General features: G+C 37.2%; 1 protein-coding gene across 2 annotated transcripts; it reads right to left on the bottom strand.

Moving 5' to 3' along the window:
* Window positions 1-78: 78 nt before the first annotated feature.
* RB195_004777 (uncharacterized protein) lies at window positions 79-19,314 on the bottom strand (the record flags this gene model as incomplete). 2 transcript variants are annotated; one of them, XM_064182765.1, is made up of 6 exons in its annotated part: window positions 79-156; window positions 221-307; window positions 1,208-1,338; window positions 2,793-2,875; window positions 3,830-3,918; window positions 19,273-19,314. In XM_064182765.1, 6 exons carry the CDS (start codon window positions 19,312-19,314, stop codon window positions 79-81), a joined length of 510 nt encoding a protein of 169 aa, XP_064034031.1. The 2 variants fall into 2 exon arrangements, with proteins under 2 accessions (XP_064034031.1, XP_064034032.1); XM_064182764.1 differs by lacking the exon at window positions 19,273-19,314 and adding an exon at window positions 8,513-8,542.
* Window positions 19,315-19,607: the final 293 nt, after the last annotated feature.

Raw genomic sequence — 19,607 nt, 5'->3', positions numbered from 1 at the left:
CTGTGTCGCAATTCGTGCACACTTTGCCAGCAGTCGCGAATATTGATCGGCAGCACGATTATCGGTCGGGGGCAGTGTTTAGGCATAGCTCGTTTTGAGCTTCGAACACACACATTGCGGTCGACACGATGTTGCTCGTCGCCGCCGTGGAGTCACCTGAATTGGATGATTATTGATTGGTGGGTGGGACGAACAAGTGGCGAGAAGGATTATTGATTACCTTATCGGTAGGGGATGATTCGCTGGTAGAGAAATGAACGGTGATCAAATTCTCTAATGTCACCAACATCGCTTCCATGTTAGCAATCTGAAAATTAAAAATTCGATCGTGCAATACGAATACGGTGACAAAAATATTTGGTTCGCAAGAATGAAAACAATCAGTAGGCGTGGCAGTAGTATAGTCGGGTCAAAACGACATGAATTACGAGTGCAGTTGCGGTGCATTTGCGGACACGCTCGAAACGGCTCAGGGGAGGCAGCAGTTGGGACCAAGGTGGGACCGTCGCAAACTGCAGTGATGGTTGATGCCGGCAAAGGTTTCACCACGTTCCTAGCCGCTGCGCTCCACCGAAGCGCCTCGAGAGAAGCAGCGTACGCAACTGCGTACGTGCGTCATGTCGTTTTGACCTTACTCTATCGCAGTGCGGCACATTTTGCTCAGACAGCTACATATACGAGCCGGCACTTTTGTTTACGTAGACGATCACGGTGTACGTTCAACTAGGGCAAACATAGGTCAGAAAGATGGTGCGCGTGTGCGTCGCGGTCGCCCGGGTGAACATAAGTGCCGGTAAATGTACAACAACTAGTACTGCAGAATTTTGTGATATCAACGTGCAGTCAACTCCAATCGAAGAGATAAGCCTGGAAACTTTTCACTCGAAAATGGTGGGACTACAGAGCCTGCGTACGCGTTGTGGTCATCAGAGTGAACATAAGTACCGCAGGAGCTGCATAACAGCTAGTACTGGTCATACTCGTAGAGCAGGATCTATCGATTGATATCAGGTTAAATAAACACACGAAAACACCTAGTCAGCAATTGTGCTGCACTGACAATTTGGTTCCCGAGTAACAACGCAATTTTTGAATGATTTCTAGGTTTCTTTAGTTGAAGGGTGCACGATTCAAGCGGTTTTAGTGAAGAAAGACATCAAAATATGAACAACACAGAGAAAAAAATCACAAATCCATCGAAACGAACCTGTTGCGGTGTGATTGATGGTTCAGTTGGCGCAGGGAACGTCTTCTCTAACGCTACACATCGTTTCATCTCTACCACATACGCCGCTACACAACCGATAAATTGTGATGCGTGTCGTGTAAATTCCACACCTGAGCAACAAAAAAAAATCCCAAGAAATGTTTAAAACGTAAGATTTCGACATCGAAGTTTTTATTGGATGAACTGTGCACATTTTTTTCCTTAAAGGCATCCCCTCACGAATCTGAGATGGTACGGATTTCAGGTGGAGTATTCGTATACGGCATGGTAGATTATGGAGAAGCAGGTGATTCCGTCCATTTCTTACCAATTGCCGTAGAAAACGGCCCGGAAGATACGGCTGCGGGCGTTCTGGCGCACCACTTTCTACAACGAGTTCGATTGGAGCGCGCCAGCCTTGTGCACGCGCCGCATCTTCCGAGCCGTTTTTTACGGCAATTGGGAAGAAATGGACGGAATCACCCTTTCTCCTTAATCTACGATAATCTTCATATAAAAATACTCCACTTGAAATCCGTACCACCTCAGATTCGTGGGGTGATGCCTTTAAAAACGTTTCAGGTACTGTAATAGTAATAGTTTGTTTCAAATGTGAATATTATTATTATATTAATAATTATTAAAACAAAAATACAATATGACAGAGGTCGGCCTCAAAAACATAATCAGTTTGTCCTTAAGTGTCTTAAAGTTAAGATTATATCGTCTCAGATTACGGTGAATCAATACTTTCAGATTTCCTTTTGACGCCACCATTAATATCTATTTTTTTTATAGTAAAATTAACGCACTTTCTCAAAACACATAAAGAACACTTTTTAAAACAGAGAATCTAGAGTAAAACAAAATATAATAACAATATAAATAAATGTAATAAATAAAATTCAGTTCTCAAATAAAATTGAAACAATACACGAAATAAAGAGCCACATAAAGTGAGATGTGTGAGAAAATCCGTAAAATCGTCAGACATCGTCATATAAATGACGTGCTTTTATTGCTATTCCCGTTCCCCGAACAGCCGGTCGTAATCCGGTCGTAATCATGTATCCGTGGGAGATTTAATTTTTTTTTCTCGAAAAAAAAAAGAATAAAAGAATTCTTCTGCTAGAGTAATTCAAGGCATTCATTCCTAGGACACAATATTCTTATACGTTTCGTTGAATACGGTAGTTACACAAGTCCGTAATGGACACATTTATGGAATATCTGAGCATCATCGCAACTTTGTAATCGGCCGATACAACTTGATGGTCTAAGTGAAGGTATAACCTTAGCAGTAGGTCTCCGTAGCACGCTACGGTTCAGAGTTCTATGTTGTCCGTCAGAGCATAACTTAATTCATAGCGAACTAATCGATATGCATCTTGTGCATTAGAAAAGTGAGGCAAAAATTCGCAGAAAATTTCGCTCTGGAAGAAGAACCGAGAAATGGACCAAGTCGAAAGATTTTTCGGGCTTCTGAAGCACACGATAATTTATGATTTATGTTTGAGACTTCGTGCACAGGTCCCAGTAACAACAGAATTTTTCAAAAAAAAAGTAATTCATCGAATAAACACACCTTCATGCCGTAATTGCGGTAAAACACAGTTTTTCGCTGCTTCACATGCCTTTAAGCACGCCCGACCTGCAGTTTCGACTTCTCTGGAACGGAAAAATATGGAATTATTCTTTTTGATCAACTCGAAAAGAGCCACAGTTGATACTGTAAACACCTATAGAATTAAATGTCTTGTGTCTCATTAATTCACACGTAAACATTCGTGGAATTAATGAATCACAAATAATTTAACTACATAAAACCTGTTCAATACAGAAATTACTGGATTACTTAATTAAAACTATTGAAAACAAAAGATATAGGGTTAAAAAACCGAAAAAAACATGGAAATGGGAGTCGTTCATTATTTTAATAGAACGGAAAATATTATTGTTAATTTTCATAGAGCAGGAAGAAGAAATACTTTGACAGAACATAAATTTGACAGAACTACATCTCTTTTCATCCCTTTCGAGATCAAGCAATCAATACACTAATCAATAGCGATGGCAACGTCGATAACGACTAATATAATGGCAAAATACCGGCAAGTTTCTGGCTCCGAAAGGGAATTTGATCTACCATCGAGTGATTCACAATTTGAACGATGATTTCTTTCAACAACTATTACGTTTTATCACTTTTTCCATTAATTTTACTTTTTATTGAAAAATTTCTTATGGTATGTAGATACATTTGAAAGAAAATACAATTAAAATTTCTAACCGTTTATGGATCGTGAGCATGGAATTTGCGGATATCAGCAGAAAAAAATTAATAAAACTATTAAAACTATTAGTTATTAAACAATTATTAGTTATTGAAAAACTAATAAAAAAAAACTAAACTATGGGACAAATTTTAAGAATTCAGACTCCTCCTTTTTCAAATTCGAAATGAAAAGAAAGAGATTTCTTCAAAAAAAAAAACATTACTATTTATTACTAGTATTTATTTATTATTAATTATTTATTTATCAAAATTGAAAATTTCCATCCATACCATTCACGATTCCTGTTAGATATCAAAATAGCTTCATTTTTTTTCCACGGACTTACCTCCTTAATGAGGCGCCATCGTGACTGGTTCCTATACCTTGTGTCGCATTTCGGAATAAGGCCAGTTGCACGTTGCATTCGTGCACCAGCTGTAATAAAAATCTTGCGTTTATTTATCATGGATTCGATGAGAAAAACAAACAAACAAACAAACAAACAAACAACTATTTGACCGCTATGGTGCCGTTATTTTACATGGTGGTACACGCCATGCATAATAGTTCCCATCACCCTATTCACTGGTTCAACTATGTAGTCATTTCACAGCGTTGTTATCGACTGACGCAACGCGAAGCGGATGACGTCAGAATTAAGTTCTTCACGATGACGTCATCGCTGCCGTCGTTCTCGTCGTGCATGCCGCGTCGAATATGATTGGAAACGGCAAAACACGTCGACGACGACGACGCCGATGATGACGATGCACTGATGACGTCAAAATTCAGGCAAGTTGACGTCGCCTCGATCAATACGCTAACTGCCGTGGTCCCTCGAGGATTTTCAGGTGAAACTTTCACGAATAATATTCCGAAGAGAGTGAATTTCCCCTAATATCTGGAAGAAGAATAGTGGGATATTTTACTTGTTATTAATTTCAAGAAGTATAGGAAGAAAAAAAGGAGAATTAATAAGAAAAGTATTGTTGCAGGAAAAAAAAAGGAAAATTCAAGTATTTCAGACAAAAAAAAACCAAAATATACTTTTTAAAAAACCATTTCAAACGGCCTTATTGTTATTTGGAAAACTTTCGAGTTCCATAAGATTTTATTGTTCGAGCTTAGTGAAATAAATATAGAAATAATAAACAAAAATAAAGATAAAATAAAGCTTCAATAAGTAAAATAATAAATCTTAAATCCAAATGAAGATAGGAATTTAGTAGTAAACAAAATTGTTTACTAAGATGATAAAAAACCATTCAACAGAAATTTTCGAATAATGAGAAGTGAAAAAATTATGGAATGCGCAAAAAAATTCAAGAAGAATTAGAGCTACAGAAATTGTTTTGAACCATGTATTTACAAATAGTTGTTTGCTCACTTCTTTGCTCACGAAGAAAATAAAATCCGCCTTTTTCTGATGGTTTTCATTCCGTTGGTTCTCTTTGTTTCTGATTCAAACATCCCAGATGTTAGAAGTAACTCTCCCTCAGAAATTTATCTTGGACACTCAACGAAAATATCGAGAAAATTTTAAGTTCGAAAACTCTTCGCAGAACATTAGGAAAATCCATCCAAAAAAAAGCAGAATTAAAAAAAATCAAAAACAAATTATGTAGAAGAAGTTGTTACGTGAAAATTACGATGAGAAGAAATCCACGAGGTTTTCTCTAATCATCTGTGGACAAAAACAAGAGAAAAGCACTGACCGATGAGATTCCCAGGAAATTTCTTTCAGAGCAAAAAGAAATCACAGGTGAATTCATTTTTTTTTCTGGAAGAATTCCTAGAATAGGAAATTCCGATTGTGACATAAGAATCCAACCCCCTAATGCTCTTCGGTAGAACAACTAAAGAATGATCAGCCCTTTCATCCCTGTCTTTGAACTTCTTCGGAAACGGGAAATTTTTCTCAAAATTTTATGTATTTCTTAAAATAAATCACAAATGCATCAGGAAAATAAAAATCTTCCTTCCTTGCTAGGAAGAAAAAAACTTCCCCAGATGTTGAAAACAAAAATTATTCGTTCTTTTTTTCAAATTTCAAATTAAACTTATAAAATAAAATAGAGACATAACTATGAAATCAAAGTGCTCATTCAATCGAAGTTACAGTCACGTGCACAACATGTGATTCATGGAACCGATAAAAGTGTCTTCTTTTGAATCTTCAAAAAACAAAAAAAAAATGTGCAGTACGAACAGGAAAACGAAAAACTTTGCAGTTCTGACCAGATTCGGTTAGTAAAACTAACAAGATTACGGTAGTTTTGTTGAATTTGAAAAATAAAAACAACGAATAGGAGCGCAATGCAGAATGATGCTCCGTGTGTTCACTTTAGCAACCGCAACGCATCCGCGTCGCCCCTCAAGTCGAAGGCGCGTCGCGGTTGTCCCGGTAAACATAGAATAAGTCTACGTACCTTTCCAGTTTCAAGGGGAGATTTCGATCCAACCCCACTAGAACAGTAGTTTTTTTTGAAGATGATTTTTAAAATCAATTGTAATCGTTGTTGCGAAGATTACGTCTACACATTTTTAGCAGGGAAAGAAAACAAAATTACAATATCGAATTTTAAACATCCAATAAACTGGACGAACAAAATCCAAGAAGATGATCTCATTCTTTTTTTCATTTTTGATTGTTCAGTTACCCGCCGAACACATGACTGGAAACTATTACAGCACCCCTGATATAATTTGAAAATTTTAATAATTTCTGTTTGTTTTGTTGTTCATAAATTCAATTGATTGTAATTAATTTTTACATTAATTTCTGCTTCTGCTCTTTTTTTAAATAATCGTTGAGGGGTATGATCAAATTGCAAAAAAAGTTCAACCATGAAAAATATAACCCTAAGCAACGATCTATTAAATTCGAAAAGGAGTTAATGTCAATCGATATTGATCTGCTAAATTAATAAATTAATTTAGAATATCTGTTAAAATCTAGTGAATTAAAAACTACTCGGTAAATTCGATTGAAGTCACATCTGTTGACTGAACTGTAGCTAAATTTATGGAGCAGATTCTAAATTTGAGCGCAAAAAAAAAACTCGAGAAAAAACCTGCAATTTACGGCAATTTATCTCTTCATTATAATTTCTGTGATATATATTTAAACAAATTGTCACTATTTTTAGATGAAATAAATACATGAAAGCAAAAATAAAAAAATAATACTCGAAATAGAATTTCCCACAATAGCTTTCCCATTTCCAAAAATAAATACAATATTTGAGTTCATAAGAAGAAAAATAACGAAGAAATCCCCTTCCAGAACAGATTTCCCTGCACTATGAACTCAGAACTACCGCAGGACAACGCGATAAGAGAATATTCGGCAAATCTCTACGATTTACGAACAAAAAACAGGTAGTGATTCATAAAGAACCCTAAAAATGCTATACGTAGGGAGCTATAGGTGGGAAAAAATCATGAAATTAAACTGAAAACGATCTTTCAACTGGGTGGCATCGTGAAGCTTCAAAGATTCTTCGAGAAGAGCTCGTCGAGAACCTCGTGCACTCGCAAATTTCGAATCGCCTCACGATCGAACGAATTGCGTCATTCGAACAAAAACGTCTGCATTTACACATAGGAAGCTTCGAGAATTTATGGTTTATCATAGACCCGTTGTTCATTGATCAGGCACTTCGTTTCCTCACTCAAAACTATCGACTATTTTTCATCGGTGGATCATGAGTGGGTTAGTGACGTTCGTTAGAACGTGCTAATAGACTATTTATTTCAATTCTCATGACAGAGATCGATAGATGATCGATCGGTGATCTAAGCTGAACTTCTGCCACAGATCGAATTTTCAGCGTTCGGGAATATTTTATTCTCCGTATTTTATTCACATTTGTTTTTTTACTTTACTATTTATTTATCTTTACTTCTGGAGTATTAAAATTATCAGTAAGAAATTTGTTCGTTACAAAAAGAAAAAAATCAAAGAAAAAAATGTTAATTTTCAAAGAATCCCATATGTTTTATACAAACAAGTTAAATTTTCGGGACTACCGCAGTAAGCAAAAGAACAAACTGGCTCTCCGCAAGAAATTTCGCTAAGAATAAACAAAAAAAGATATTTGCTAGGGCCTTCAAAACATGATCTGAATTAAATAATTTTCTCATTTTATGACACATCCAAACAAAATACGCTGCAAGAGAATAAAAACGGAAAAATCCTAGATTTCCTAAGGAAGATTTCTACAGTGCTTAAAGTGTTCGATTACTGAGACAGAGTTCAAAATTGAAATCCTGCGACGAGTGCGCAGTAGAAAGTTTTTCTGCTTTTTCCATGAAAACCACAGCGGAAGTTCAGAAAAGCGAAAAAACGGGCTGAAATTATGAAATATGTCTTATTTTCGAGAAATTTCAATCAAAAATGAAGAAATACATCTTAGATCATTTTAGAAAGTTTTAGAAAGTATAAGGCGAAAAAACAAAACGTATTTCTTGCAAATTATGCACAATTTAGTGATATAAATCAACAAGTATTGATCGATGATCGATTAAAACGTAGATCAAGCCGTGAGAATCGTATCATCAATTATTATTATTAGTATTATTCTTAGTTATTATTTTATTATTATTAGTATTAGGATTATTTAACTGATATGATATATACGATTAAATCAACCCCAAATCAATGCGAGAGTATGGAAGAAATTGATGAAAAGCCGGCGCTAATAGCGAGAAATAAAATGGAGATCAAGTCAGAGTTCACCTCCATCAGCTGACGAAAGGAGAGTAGAGATTTCTGGAGTTTTCTGATGAAAAATGGAACTAAAATATAAGAAAAAAATCCGGAAGAATTCCTTTCTTTTTTTTTCTTCTTTTGCTTTTATTTCTGGAAAAATAGCAAGTCCTAGAAGAGTTCTCGAAAGAAAGGGGAGAGATTGATCCAGAAAAGAAAGACCGAATTTCTTTATCAAGCTGATATCCATTCTTGAGAATTCTTGGATAATTCGATCAGATAATTAGATCAACTGTTGAGCAAAAAAAAATTCCGTACCGCTTGTAGTCGTTCTGCACCATTAGACATCGAGATAGATCAGACTCGGTTCAGATCAGATCAGTCAGATCAGTCAGATCACAGGTCACAGGTCAGATTAGATCAGATTAGTTCAGTTCAGTTCAGTTCAGATGATTTGGTTCGCTGTGGCTGAGAGTTGCGAAGTGTTCCGCTTGCGGAGCAAGTCCAGCTCAGTCTCAGTGCGCGGAGCTGGACCCGGCGGCCGGCAGTCGGCGGCGGTCGACCCGGAGAAACCCACGCGGACGCGCGTTCGTCGCACTCACGCACACACACACACACGCACGCACGCACCTACCACCGAAATGTGCTGCGGCCGCATATTTATAGCGCGCGGGGCCCGCTGTGCATGCGTGGCGGCGTCGTCGTCGTCGTTCATCGTTCGTGTGCGTATTGATGTCATTCATAGACGTAGTGAATGTGGATGTATATGTATATGTGGGGCTGGATACATGTACACACACACATATACACATACAACACGCCCACTTAAATCTTCACGCTCTCTGGTTTCCTTCGACCCTATCGTTGAACTGTTGCTAGCCAACAACACGTCGTCCAATGGGACCAAAACGTCATCGTGTCCGCGTTTTTTCCCCCCGGCGCATTGTTATATCGGGCCCGGGATTCAGCGCTTGGTGTCATTTTACAGGCTGGCGGTTTTTTCCCCCACATTCCAGGTCAAACATAGGAGAAAAACCTGGATGTGTTTCATTTTCATACCATCACAATAAAATCCTTGAATTTCTACATGGAAATATATCTGAATTCCTCCAACTCATCGTGTTCCAATACTCCATCTTCACTTTTTTAAAATTTATATTACTTTTTAAAATTATTTCTACCACTACCGTATTTCATGCGCATTTCCATCCACATACTACTACCGTAGTCCTCGTTCTCTAACGAAACCCTAAAATTCACCTGAATCGATCTTAAAACTCGGCCCTCAAACCTATGGTTTTTTCTTCAGGGGATTTCCTCATTCACCACACCATCATTCATATCGCGCCTCTACCGTACCCCTTTGAATTTATATTCCACTCAAGATTCGTGTGTGTGTTTTTTTTTTCGTTGCTTGCCTGGTTGTCTCCTCAACGTTGCAAACCACAAGTGTCTTTCTCATGCTTTTCGTTGATTATTAACCGTTACGCCCCCCTTATCTTTTCAAATCGTTTCAAATCGTCTCAAAAAGATCTACCACTTGAATTTCAATGACTTCAATCTCTTCTCAAATTTTTTGCCAAATTTTGAAATCAGATTCCTTCGCTGTAATATCAATTCCGGGGAAATTCTTGGCTTACATCTCAAAATATGGTCATGTCCAGGATTTTTCCTGAAAAACACGTTTTTTTCTCCGATTGTCAGCCGTTACACTAAATGAACACTGAACAATGAATACACTTCTCGTATTTTTTTTTTTGGAATAAATTTCAGTTAGAGTAAAAGAAATTAACATAGAAACCTTTTATATCCGAAAAAAAAAACCTCTGATGTCATAGTCATTCTATTCGGAAATTTTCCACAGGAAAAACAACAACAACCATCAAATCTATCCATTCTTTCCAACCTCTGATAAATTTTATTTTTTTATTTATTGAAATTACGCCGACTACCTCTGGATCTTGGCTACATCTCAAGTGAATCAATTGAATTTTGTTTCTCTTCAGAGGAAAAAAAAACTCTAGTTTTCACAAAACGCCTAACATAATTTCTGTTTAGTCTTCTAATTTAGGAGAATAAAAAATAGAAAAAAATATCATCAGCATTCATCATTCATCTCAAAACTCATCATCCGATCCTCTATTTATATCCCCATAAACATTAAATGTACAATAAAACAGATATTAATAACATACCGGAGTGAAAATAGAATTTCAGTAGAACTTATGGAAAGACTTATGAAAAGAGATAGGGAGAAAAGAGAGAAAGAAAGAAAGAGAGAGAGAGAGACGTTCTGAGACAATCCTTCGTAAATGATATTAACGAATGACAAATGTCTAGGGATTTCGAGAAAGGTGGGAAAAGTTCAGCATGGATGCAGGAAAATCTGGACCACCGAAAAATCATTGAAATCAGTTCAATTGCGTTAGAAAAAAAAAACAATTCCGCAGATATCGGGATTTTCGTAAGATGCATGAAAATCCACGTAAAATCAGACAAATCGTCCAATCGATATCCAATCGTATCCTGGCTGACCTATGCTTAATTCCTATTTTTGAAACTTTAGATGATTTTAAAATGGGATTTTTCTTTCACTTTTCACCACTGAAAAACCATTTCACACATCACAAATAGAGATTTTCCCAAATAACGACGAAATACTATCTCGTCAAATCAGCGAGATAAATACGTAAACAAATAAATAAATAATAAATAATCACAAGTGATTATCTTCTTCCCAAGCAGAAAACCAGAATCACGCTGAAAACGCGTGCACACAGGTAAATACAGTAGTCCTCAAAAAAAAACACGAACCCAATATCGCACAAAATTTCAAGTAAACAACTGAAAAAATCCAATCCAAAAAAAAAATACAAATCCTGCCCTCATTCCAGAGAAAAACCTCATCCCATCAATCCCAACAAAGTACTGGACGCCACTCCCCCAGCGCTCCTTTAAAACATCACTTGAAACAGGAAAAACAATATAAAATCACCCGTGAAACGATGAGAAAATCTCGGAGTGCACGGTACAATTTGAAGAATTCCAGAAATTTTCACTTCAAAAACAATTCCTTAACTAAGAAATTGAATTGAGGGAAATAAGCTGTGTCTAACAATGGGAAATATTCCAGAAATGTTTCTGTTTTCGAATTTTTTTTGCCGACAAAAATAAGCAGAATGTTCTCGTGATTTCTGATTTATTTGTAAAAATAGGCCTGAACAATATAATAAATAAATGATCAAAATAATCGAAATAATTGATCGCGACCCCTTCCTTGACCTCAAAACGATCCAGAAATAATACGAGTCCATAAAACTTTCACTTGTCGAAGAGAATAAAGAAGATTTCAAGAGTTTGTACTCTGTGAATTTTGGTCTCTCTGGAAGTTTGACGACATCTCTTACGTCGACTTGGAGACAAGGGGACCAATATATCATAGAAAGACTGCGGAATCTTTTTGAATGTGGTTTTCGAGCAATTCACTTCAGCAGTTTTATTTCCTATTCTTAGTTGATCTCTTTGATCCTTGAATGAGCGTTTAAATCAGTACTTGAAATTTTTTTCCTAAAATATGAGCTGCATATTGTGTTTTCTCTCGATGGAAAAATGGAAAACACTCTTCAATCAGGTCTCAGATCTGGAATAATAAAGATTCGTGAGAAAGTTCTGAGACCTACTGTGATAGAAAAAGATTTTCTGAGTTCATGTAAAAATAACACATAAGTGATAAAATCCAAAATAAAAAGAAAAACAAAAAGAAATACGTCAAAGATTTCAAAAAGAAAAGTTGTTCCCAAACAAAAAAAAATCATGAAACTTTCTGATGCAATCTGAGGAAAATTTACATCTAATAACAAAGTTTCAATTGTTTATTTTTACGTAATATTGTTTGGCGTCAAAAAAAATAGGAATTCTGGAAAGCCTAGATATTTTTCATAGTTGTGCGTCTCCGATTTTCTCATTTAGTTCTTCTCATATTTGATTCTCGGATACAGTCAAGGTTCAATCCTGTCCCACCAGGAAAAGAAGTATCGAACGAGTTTATGCGAGATGTTTGCAAATTTTTTCGCATTTGGCCCTAATCGATAAGATAATTTCTAGATTAGAAAAAAGCTTCTGATTTAGAAAAAGTAAGATATCTGTTTGAAATTCATGGATCCACCTACAGTCAAAAATTCACGAGAATATTGTTTTTTTTGTTTCTTTATTTATTTAGTTTTACTATTAGTTGTACTCATAAAATACGAATGTAAAAACGAATGAGATTTTGGTTCGATTTTGAAGTTTTTCTTTTCTACAAAATTTTTTTCTAACGCATAAGTTTATTCTGTAGGATTGTAAGTTTCAGGTTTTAGTTTGGTTTTTAAAGCTTTTTTCCCAACGTTTTCTCTAACACACGTAACTTTATAGTGTGAAATTCTAAATTTCAGATTTTAGATTAGTTTCTAAAATTTCTTCCAACACAAATTTATAGTGTGGAATTCTAAATTTTAGGTCTTTAGTTTAATTTTTAATGTTTTTTGTTCTCCAAAGTTTTTTTTTCACTAACACGTAAGTTTGTAGTGTGCGAAATTCTAAATTTCAGGTTCTAGTTTAATGTTAAGACTTTTTTCTCTTTCAAAGTTTTTTTTTCTTTCAAAGTTTTTTTTTTCCACTAACACATAAGTTTGTAGTGTACAAAATCCAAATTTCAGGTTTTAGTTTAATTTTTGAAGTTTTTTTTTCTCCAACGTTTTCTCGTGTAACACACGTAACTTTATAGTGGAAAATTCTAAATTTCAGATTTTAGTTCAATTTTTTTTTCAAGTTTTTTTTTCTAACGCCATAAGTTTATTAGAAGTGTGGAATTCAAATTCTATTCTTCATGCGAAAAATATCCTTCTTTTATTTTATGCATACACACACATGCATACATACATTGTGTCATGTATTAATATAACAATGCGATCGTCATTTCCTCTTCAATCGCGTTCATTGCGTAGGCGAACGAACATGACACTACATCGCGCGTCGATGAACACGTGGCGTGTGATGGTATATTCATGTGAGTGCAAAATCGGATTGTACGTCATTATTAACAATGAATCTTGCACACACACACATTTATTAAGATGCGAGAAAGATATTTCTAGCGAACGTTGTTCAATGGAGATCCAAAAATACCACGACCATACTGACTACATACGTCCGCTGCAATTTTGCACGCAATGAATTACAATCCCCGATGACGATGCCCGACCAAAAGCTGTGATGTGTTTGTTACCACGACTAGCTTAAGTCGGGGGAAATCTTCCTAACAGCAAAAAAAAAACAGACAAAATAGCTCTCTATAGCTGGCCATAGTCGAGCCACGAAATTCGAAATCATGTCCGAAATCACTCTTACGAGTATTTCTCTATTCACCATCAAAGAGAACCACTATTGGAACTTGTCGGGAATGGTGACAGGACCTCTCTTACAGCGAACTCCTATTTGTTGACCATTAATAAAAAACCAATAGGAAAGTGATGTTAGTTGGAACTATTTAGAAATTAAGTTCCTGACGGGACCTCTCTTACAGAAGTCTCTTATTGGCTAGTTATCAGAAAGAAGCGGTAATGAACGTGTTGAATGCTGTCAGAAGCTACGTTCGTGGCGGGGAGCCCTCTTACAGGGACCTCCTGTTCGTTGGCTATCAGCAAGAACCAATAGGAGACTAATGTGAATTTAAATTATTTGGAAAGTAACTTCGTGACAGGACCTCTCTTACAGAAGTTCTTACTGGCTAGTTATCAAAAAGAACCAATGTTAAACGTGTTGAAACTTGTCGGAGATCATGAAAGATCGTAACAGGACCTCTTTTACGGGCACCTCCTATTCATTGGCTATCAACAAGAACCAATAGGAAACTGATGTGAGTTGGAACTCGTGACCTTTCTTACAAAGGTCTCTTATTGGCCAACTATCAAAAAGAACCAGTATTGAACGTGTTGGAATATGTAGGGAACTAAGTTCGTTGCGGGACCCCCTTTATGGAGGTCTCTTATTGGCTAACCATCACAAAGAACCTATAGATTAGCGATCTTAGAAGTTGGAACTGTTTGAGAACTGAAAAGAGATGAAAATTGGCAGGATTTAGGATAGAAAATAAAGTCAGTAAATAAATAAACATATACATACTCCAAAACTATATGTAAGATCTATGAACGGGTTGCGGGTGTACACAAAATAATCCTTCCAAATTATTTCTTTCATCAGACATCCGTCATAGGTGAACTGAATTCTGAACTGATGTTCAGCATCCATATATCACAAAATTTAGTGATTCGTAAACATTGCGGTACAACCGCAGCACCATATCCAAAGAAAAATCAACGAATCTTCACGAACAGTGCAAAATTCATTAAAATCCCCACTGATAGTAAATAAGATATAAGTAAGATAGTAATTGTTCCCTGTGTGTCGTTTTTTCTCATGTGGAAAAATAAGTGGGAAAGGAAACGCAAGGATAGCAAAATCCACTATATTTACCATTTATTCAGAAATACTGAATTCAAAAAAAAAAATCAATGAACAATGGTGAAAGGTGATTGATCTCAAAAAAGGACTCGCTCCCTTCGAATTCTAAAAGAGATCTTCTTTTTTTTTTTGGAATTTTAAATAGGTTAATTCAAGGGAAATATCTTTATCAAATGCCACTATTTCCTGGAAAACGGAGATTTTCGCTTCAGTTTCTTCGCAACCCGCAAGCACACACCTTTTCCACTATTTACTTGAATAAATTAAATTATTTGAGTAAATCAATAACTTATAAGATTATTTAATGTCTAACCCAACTCATGAAAATTTTCCCATTTTTCTTTTCCCTTTTTTTCCCCCCTACTCCAGCTATTTCATAAACATACAAACTAAAACTGCCTCTTTATTAACCTTTAATTACAATAAAAGATATCTGATTATGATTTTGAAAAATAACGTAATTGAAGGGAAAATAACAAGTTTTTAGATATTTTCCATAAATTTGTACAATAAAGCAACATTTAGTGTGGATACGAGTGAAAACAATAGCAATAAGTCATGCTAAACACTATAGACGGTCACAATTATTTACTTTACTCCTTCAATATAAATAATATAAGAAATTATAGTAAATATAAAAAATAATAATAATTGTATACTGAACAAAATCAATATTTACTAATTAACTGTAGAAAAATCGAATCTAACTCGTTGCCCATTCCCTAAGAAAAGGCGAAAATTACAGAAAAATCCCATTTTCTCCAAAAAAAAATATAATTTTCAAGGGATTTATAGAGATGAAAATATTCTGAATATAAATATATTTTGTTCCAAACTTTTTGGGTGAAAAATATATTAAAATTTACATAAAGTTGAAAGAAGAAGGATAAACGATCGATAACAATCTTCATTGGTTTGCTCAAAATGAAAGTACATTACACATATTTGTTCTGAAATAATTTCTTTTCATTCAAATCACTGAAATATATTCTTCCTCTTTCTTTCAGATTTCTTTTTCATTCTTTCTCTTCCTTATAATTTTTCTTCTACACCGAAGCGCACGAAATCACTATTTCAACATTTTTTCCCCCACCTCCGAAAGGTCACAAGCACTACCAAATGTCTTAATGACGTCAAGTTTCACAATCTCACGTCATTTTGAAGAGCCATCCTCTTCTCCTCTCCTCTCCTCTTCGTTTTTTTTTTTGTCCGAGAATAACGACTGCAATGCGATCACGCCCACCTAGGATTTCTTTACGCTTTTTGAAAGTGCATCACATTCGAGGGACTCTCCGAGCTCCGCGCTCAATGACGAGGCGAGCGAGACAAGTAGCAATACGACCCACCACATTATTGAACTCTCAGCACTTCAAATACTCAGCCAAAAATATTGCTCGTCAGCGTTTTCCCTTTTTTTGCTGCGGAAATTTTCCCCCCGTTACCGTAATCAATGTCAAGTAATAGTTCACATTTTCAAAAAAAGTGACGATCATCTTACTTTTTCTCCTGAGTGTTGTGTATAGGAAATCAGAAGAATCTCTGTCGACCGATTTAGATATTCCAGACTTACGTAAATTCGGAAAAAAGGGAACTAATTGGTAAAATTCAGACTCCCATAAGTTAAGATGAATTGCGAATTCCGAATAGGGTGCGTGTAAAGAGGGTCCCGGCGGAATTTCCAGCATGCCCCGGTCATGCCTCGTCAGGGCAATTAGCGATGATGCGTGTCCTAAAGATATTCACTTTCGTTGGCACCTAAATAACTGACTCTGCTTACCTACCGCTAATCATACGCTGCGTCACCGGCTAGAATATAATTCACCATTTGTTGAATTGTTCTGGAGAATCAGACACATTCACTGCTATTTTGTAACGTGAGGTGATCTCAATTTAGTAATCGTACCAGAAGCAAGAGAAATCCTCACGTGAAGTTTGAGATAAAGATGCCAGCTCTCAAAAGTAACTCAAAAGTAATATGAATTAACGTTATCCTGTAACTCCCAAGCTTTTTAAAGCCTAAGTTATTTCTAGACAGAGGGATCTTCTGTATCTCTGACTTCCGGGAACTTACAGGAAGAAAAAGAGTTCAAATTTGGTAAGATTTCAAGACTTTCTGAAGGTGATATAAAGACAAACTCACTCCTTTTCTTTATTAGAACACCATTCAAAATCCCATGTACTTCTATCTAACACTATTATTTTTTGACTTATTCGGTCATTTCGACAGCTCACACTACTCTGCTTTGCATATTTCCTTGAAACTGCGCAGTTTTCTGCGTCTCTGTGGTGGGAAGGACATCTATGGCGGTTGTCTGCGTCTTCATAAACGATTGCAGCGTGACCTCGTCGAGAAATGTTCGCGTATCCGCCGGCATATCCACTGGGCACGTTATGTCTCGGAGGCATTCGCGAAGAATCCGCCGGGACCCTCTTTACCGTTCCCCTTCCGAATAGACTATTTTCACGACGTCAACTTTGCGCGTATGACGTCAACAAATTGAGTATTCGTGGGAAAATCGACTATGAATGGCGTTCAAATGGGAGAAAAATCGCATCGAATAGAAAAAAACGAACAAGCGCGCGCAAGACAAAGTACGTAGAGAAATATTCGAAAACTTCGCCCACGTCTACTTCAAACAATGCTGCACCGTCACTGTTCAAACAATCCCCCGCCGCCGTGACATGACCTAGGCGCCGCCGCCGCCCGACGGCGGCTTTTCACTATTCAGCAGCAGCAGCAGCAGCACTCCTCGGCTCGCTCTCGCTCTCGTCCCAACAGCAGCAGCTCATTACCCTACCACTCCCCCGCTCTTGCGCGATGTCTCGATGACGACGACGACGACGACGACGGCGGCGGCGGCGACAACCCTAAAACGGGCACCACCGCCACACTAACACGCTAATCAATGCGAACTTGAGACTTGGCGGTTCAGTATCAATATCTGGAACTTCTGAATCCCGTCCAGATTTCTTTCCTCTTTTAGCGATCTACGTTTACTGACAGAAGCGGTGGCAGCGGATCAGTCAGCGCCCCAGGTCCTGCCAGTTCTTCCGCAAGCGGAAGCAGACGGCGCTGGCGGAGAAACCATTTATAAAACTTCCTAGAAAACCTTCTGATCGCACTCTTCGGTTCGTTTTTGTTAGTGGCGCCGAGGATGTCGCACTAGCTGAAGCTTTATGGCGACAAAGGCGTGGTCATGGTGTCGGCGGCCACTCTGGCTGCTGCCGCTGATGCTGACGAGGGGACAGCCAGCCAGCCACCCGGCCACAGCAATCGATCCACATTCCTCGCCTCTCTAGCCTCGTGTGTGTGTGTATATGTGTTGCCCCACACATATACATACTCACAGATATACAGTTGAGCCGATTACGTAACGTCACAGCAACAAAGCAAAAAAACCCCCTGACTTCGTGAACGATACAAGGAGCAGAGTTCGCTCAAGTATGCAAAACACCAAATTCATTTGTACTTTTTACTAATACCTCCGGTCAGAACTGGTTACCGAAACGAACATTATTTTAGGGTAAAAAAGAAAGAAAGAAAATATGGCCAAGGACAATAACGACGACAACCTTGACGTCTTTCAAACTCAGCGAATTTGAAATCAGTGAAAAAAGAAAATAAACGTATCACACAGGACAAGCAAAACCAGTTAGTACAAAATCAGTCAAAGTACGAAAGTATGAAAACATCATAAACGATCGAGAAAAAAAAACAACCACAAGGACAAATCTTGAATACATCCTTTAAAAAAAATCATTCATAAGAATCATGATTCACAATTGGAATCTTCAGAAATGCGTTCAAAAAAAGAAGAAAATAGAATATTTAAAAAAAACCTCGAAAGAAAGTTTAAAGTGCAATGTAATGATCGACCGGTAGGCGTAATTGACAATGGTGATTGATGATATTAAACACAAAGATATAATCCATATCTATTACAAGTAAAAAAATATGGAATAGTTTTCCATCCTCTCCAAAGAAAAAAAAACGTTCTAAAAGGTTTTAAAAAGCCCAAAAAAAATGTATTTCCCAATAACTATGAGAAGAAGCATAAAAATACGATGAGAAGGATTTTTTTCATCCACGAGCTCTTCTACAAAATATAGAGCGGCTGCTCTCAACAACCTTATTTTTAATCTATAGTGCAATGTTCATTGGTATTGATTGATTCCAACAGAAAATAAATCCGTTTTCTATTCACTTTGCAGAATTCAGGCAACCACTTTACCGAAAGAGCGAACATCACACTTAGGCAGAAAAACATCAACAGCTAATTCTAAGCAAATTTATAGTTCCATGTGAAAGTTTCTGATTTTTCTGCTGAAAAAGTAAACAATAAAACCGAGAGCTGATTCAGATCATCTCTCCAATATATTCGACCTGAGAAGAAGCACGAAACTTGCGATAACTCTAACGCAACATTTGCACATAAGAAGAAAAGGGAATGGAATTCGAACAGCTAACCGAAAGCGCCAGTTAATCAGTGCTAGTTGAACCCGGGTGACGTGAATATAACGGCCATTAACAAGTCTATGAAATATTTAGAAATAACTACAACAACAGTTCACAATACCTCGTTTAGTTTCCTGACACTTGACATGGAGTGCTGTCGCATGCCGCCACCGGCCCGCACGAGGAAACACAACGGCGGACGGGGGGCGGCGACGACGACGAGACGAAGCAGTACAGTACGCGTACACCGAGTACGGTACCACCTGCAGTTGATGTCGGTGTCAAATGAGAACTGGAGTGCGCGTCAGCGCGAGGAATCGGTTGGCGGATTCGCAGCCAGCCCACAAAGGGCGCTAGGCGTTCCGGGGTCAACCGACACACACGCACCTACACACTCAACGTAGAACACACGGGGTCTACCAGACGGGGCACGTAGCCGAGACACGGGGGGCTCGC

This window comes from Necator americanus, chromosome I (genome assembly GCF_031761385.1).
Source record: "Necator americanus strain Aroian chromosome I, whole genome shotgun sequence".
NCBI classification, from domain to species: domain Eukaryota; kingdom Metazoa; phylum Nematoda; class Chromadorea; order Rhabditida; family Ancylostomatidae; genus Necator; species Necator americanus.
Note: the sequence above shows the minus strand (reverse complement) of the source record. Positions and strands in the feature narration are given on the sequence as shown.